The 3,743-nt window shown below is 37.3% G+C and overlaps 1 protein-coding gene across 1 annotated transcript; it reads right to left on the bottom strand.

The window, feature by feature from the left end:
* Positions 1 to 1,410: 1,410 nt before the first annotated feature.
* On the bottom strand, positions 1,411 to 3,498 carry LOC118736621 (piggyBac transposable element-derived protein 3-like). Its single transcript, XM_036466668.1, has 2 exons — positions 2,120 to 3,498; positions 1,411 to 2,015 (listed from the first exon to the last, which is right to left on the bottom strand). The coding sequence occupies exons 1-2, from the start codon at positions 3,476 to 3,478 to the stop codon at positions 1,440 to 1,442; spliced, it is 1,935 nt and encodes a 644-aa protein (XP_036322561.1). The 5' UTR covers positions 3,479 to 3,498; the 3' UTR covers positions 1,411 to 1,439.
* Positions 3,499 to 3,743: the final 245 nt, after the last annotated feature.

The following is a 3,743-nucleotide window of genomic DNA, read 5'->3' as shown; positions in this document are numbered from 1 at the left end:
ACCATTTTTTACGAAAAATGCAAAATAAGCCTACAATTCGCAAAAAACCCAAACAAACTGGAATCCAAGATGGCGGAATCTTGCCAAATGAAGTTTAGGGGCAAGACCAGTGTGCAAACCCGTTTTTATTTAAGTGTGGTAGAATCAGCAAAAATATGTGGTAAATTTGAGTAAGATGTGGTAGATTTTCCAATTCATATTTTTATTGGGTATTGCCGTCGTCAAAAGGGGCACAACTCAAAAATTAGATCGGAAAATTTATTGCTTGTGGATCGTACAGATTCAACGAAATTGATGCAAAAACAAGTATGTATAATATGGTAGACAGACGGAGAAAATTAATTTGAATTAATAATCATAAATGCAAATTAAAATTTTACCCTTACAGACGGCAGTAATGCGAATAAACCAGCCGCAAGGTCGTGGGTTCGAGTCCCACGGCCAGTATACTTTTTTTATTTCTTTTTCATTCTTTTTTTTATAAGTTCTATATTTTTTTTACGTCACTTTCAGTTAGTTGTTGTTGAATTTTTAACAAAATTCATCTCTAAAAATTAAAATTAACTAATAGTAAAATAAGAAATGTGATATAAAATAAAGCAAATGAAAATAAAAAAAAGTAAAATTAAATATATAAATAAAATAGAATAAAAAAATATAAAAAAATAATAAAAACAAAAAATTTTTCGCAATCGCTCCAACCGAGTATCGAATCTCGCAGCTACAGGCTTGTAGCTCGCAACTCTCACCACTCGGCTACCGCGTACGCGAAACTCGACTGCTTCGTTTGCTTACTTGTACAAAAGACAACAACTGGCCGTTTTTACCAGTGCTGTCATCGAAAATTCCCGGATCCGAGTTAATTCCCAAAAATTTCGTACATTTGTTCGGCTGCTTATGCTCATTTTAAAGAGGAAAATGCATGAGTTAACCCATTCCTGCCTAATGGGTATTTAAATACCCAATAAAGTGGTGTCACTAAATAAATTCTAGCTCGGGCTAGGAAAGAGATATCGAAGTTATATGTTTTTTTAATTGAAGAGGAAGAATGGGCCTTAAAAAATAAAATTATGTCAGTATATTGTTTTCGTTAAAAACTTTTTTTTTAAGCCAAAAATCGAGGTTTTTTTTATCGGAAAATGCTTAGGAAAAGCGCTCCCAAATATAGGGAAATGGGAAAAACGAAAAAAGCTCACCTTACCAGATAGCTTCAGGTGTCCTTCATGCAATGAAAAAACGCTATAGAGATATCTCAACACACCTGGCCGTTACACCTGGTTAAATGAAAATGGGTATTTAAATACCCGACAGTCCAATGTGTGTACACAAAGTCTTTTTTTTCCTATATGGAAACATTTAATTTGCAGTGAATAAAACGAATAATTAAATAGGAATTTTTTTTATTTTACTGAGAAATTATTATATTTATAAGAAATAGATTACTTAGCCTTGGCAATCTTTTTCTTATCTGGTTCAACGCCGTTGTGGTAATCCAGAAAGCAAGGAGCGGGATGCAAGTTCACTTGGCACTTCAAGCAACCATATTCAGTTTTGCCACCGCACTGCGGACAACGATGACGAGTATTAAGTTTTCCGATGAAATGATCCATACGGTCGTAACGCATTGCCAGTTGTGCCCCGAAAGCCGACGTTCTACCCGGATGATGATAACTGGACTTGATCATAATCGATTCACACACCTCCACTCGAAATTCATATTGAGACATCGGTGGCTTCTTGTCATACTTGCGACAGAAGCAATGTAACTTCCATGCATTTACCATAGCCGCGTCAAACGCATTTGTTATTAATGGCCAATACCACTTTTTTCCCCGAATCCGAATTCGATAATTATTCACTGCATTGTCAAAAAGGTCCACACCTCCCATAAGATGATTGTATTCGTTGACCAAATACGGCTGCTCAATAGTAACCATTTTCCGTTGCTTTCGATTATACTGTTTCGCGCGGACCATTGGTGTATGGCTTAGGAAATTCGATAATAAGGTCACGACCTGAAAAGGTAAGAATGAATGAAGATGTGTTCATCAACGATGGACGTAAAGATCAAAATGAACCGATAGTCAAATTGAAATGTTTCTTTGCACATATAACTTACCGCATTATCATTCCAACGCACCGCCAAAATAGAATTGTTCGTGTCGAAACGAAAGTCAGATGTCCCGCGAGGTATCTTTTTCATTTCCTTGATGTCCATTAATGGGGCATGATTGGTCCGATTATCACGAACAGTTCTCAAAGCGAAGAATCCATCGTTCGACAAACGAGTCATAAGTTTGTGACTTGTAAAAAAGTTGTCAAACGTAACCGTGTGCTTGGCGCGGGCCTCCAGATGTGAAAGAAGTGATAGCACAACACGTTCTCCCAGTCCGAAACCTGGGTCCTCCTGTTCTGATGCACCAGCGTATGGAAGTAGTTGATACAAGTAGCCTTCTGACGAAGCCAAACACCAATACTTGTACCCGAAACGAATTGGTTTTCCCTTGATGAACATTTTGCACGAATGTCGGCCGTAGTAGGCAATCATTTGTTCATCAATGGAAAGGTTGTGAGAGAAAACACCAAATTGAAGAAATTTTTTGTTTAATAAGTCATTCAATGGTGCGACTTTTGCAAATTTGTTTTTCATATCCAATGCTGAGTTGTCACACACGTGAAAGAACTGTTTGATTCGTTTGAATCTGTCTCTTGAAATACATTCTTTTATTAGCGCGCATCCTAATGATTCCCGATTTGACCAATAACTATGTATTTGCGGCAATTTATGGTAACCGGTTATATACAACACGCCCAAAAACGTTTTCATTTCGCTAATTGATGTTATGGACGAAGGACAATTTTTGGTCGCAGCATATTGGTTGGTTGAAGTAACCAACAGGTTCAACACCTCCTCATCGATGAACATTTCCCAAAGCTGCACTGGATTCATGTCACCAATTTTCTCATACAACGCTTTGTGTGAAGTGGCCGAATCATCGAATGGAATCTTAGTGAATTGATAATTTTGCGACCGAGACCATTTTGGTTTCATGCCCTCTTCGATTCTGGGTCGCTTAGGTGGCTTACTTGATTTAAGCGTTGATTTGCGACCACGACCACTAGATGTCGAGGCCACCGGTGTATCATCTTCTTCTTCTTGTTCAAAATCGGGTTCATTTACGGTATCACCATCACAACCCGATGGCAAGTGCTCATTGCTGTCATCGTAAACGCATTGAATTTCAAATTGCCCTGCAATCTCATGAGGCAGCTCCGGGTCATCGCGCAACAATTGAATATTGTCGTCCAATTCCTCATTGTCACTAAGAATATCGACGACATCGGGTGGCGTTATGATAATATCAACGGCGTCTGCGTGTTGGACAAAGTTATCCTCTCCATCACTATCTCCATCAGACCAACTATCTAAAATAGCTTGCAGCTCGATAGCAGTGAGAACTTTCTGCCGACGAATCATTCTGAATATTCTATAATATATTGAGACATATATTTATAATTATACATAAAATATAACGAAAAAAGATAATTGTTTATAATCAGCCAATTTATATATATATCACTATAAGTTTTTTTTTTACATGTGGGATGATGGTGCATAAAAAAACATTTGGCAAATGTCAATAATGCACAAAACGTCAAAACAATAGCCAATGGTGTTTTTTTTTTGGAGTTATTTCAAAGTTAATGTTAATGCCTGTCGGGTATTTAAATACCCATGTCAT

The sequence above is a fragment of the Rhagoletis pomonella genome, unplaced genomic scaffold, assembly GCF_013731165.1.
Source record: "Rhagoletis pomonella isolate Grant_MI unplaced genomic scaffold, Rhpom_1.0 Rhpom_scaffold_00003, whole genome shotgun sequence".
NCBI lineage: Eukaryota > Metazoa > Arthropoda > Insecta > Diptera > Tephritidae > Rhagoletis > Rhagoletis pomonella.
This window is presented reverse-complemented; position numbering and strand designations above follow the sequence as displayed.

What these genes read in the sequence shown, in the direction of transcription:
- LOC118736621 (XM_036466668.1), bottom strand. Translation starts at nt 3,478, where the DNA reads ATGATTCGTCGGCAGAAAGTTCTCACTGCTATCGAGCTGCAAGCTATT. An exon ending in TGCGTTGGAATGATAATGCG is followed by an intron (nt 2,016 to 2,119) that starts GTAAGTTATATG and finishes TTACCTTTTCAG; the next exon opens with GTCGTGACCTTATTATCGAA.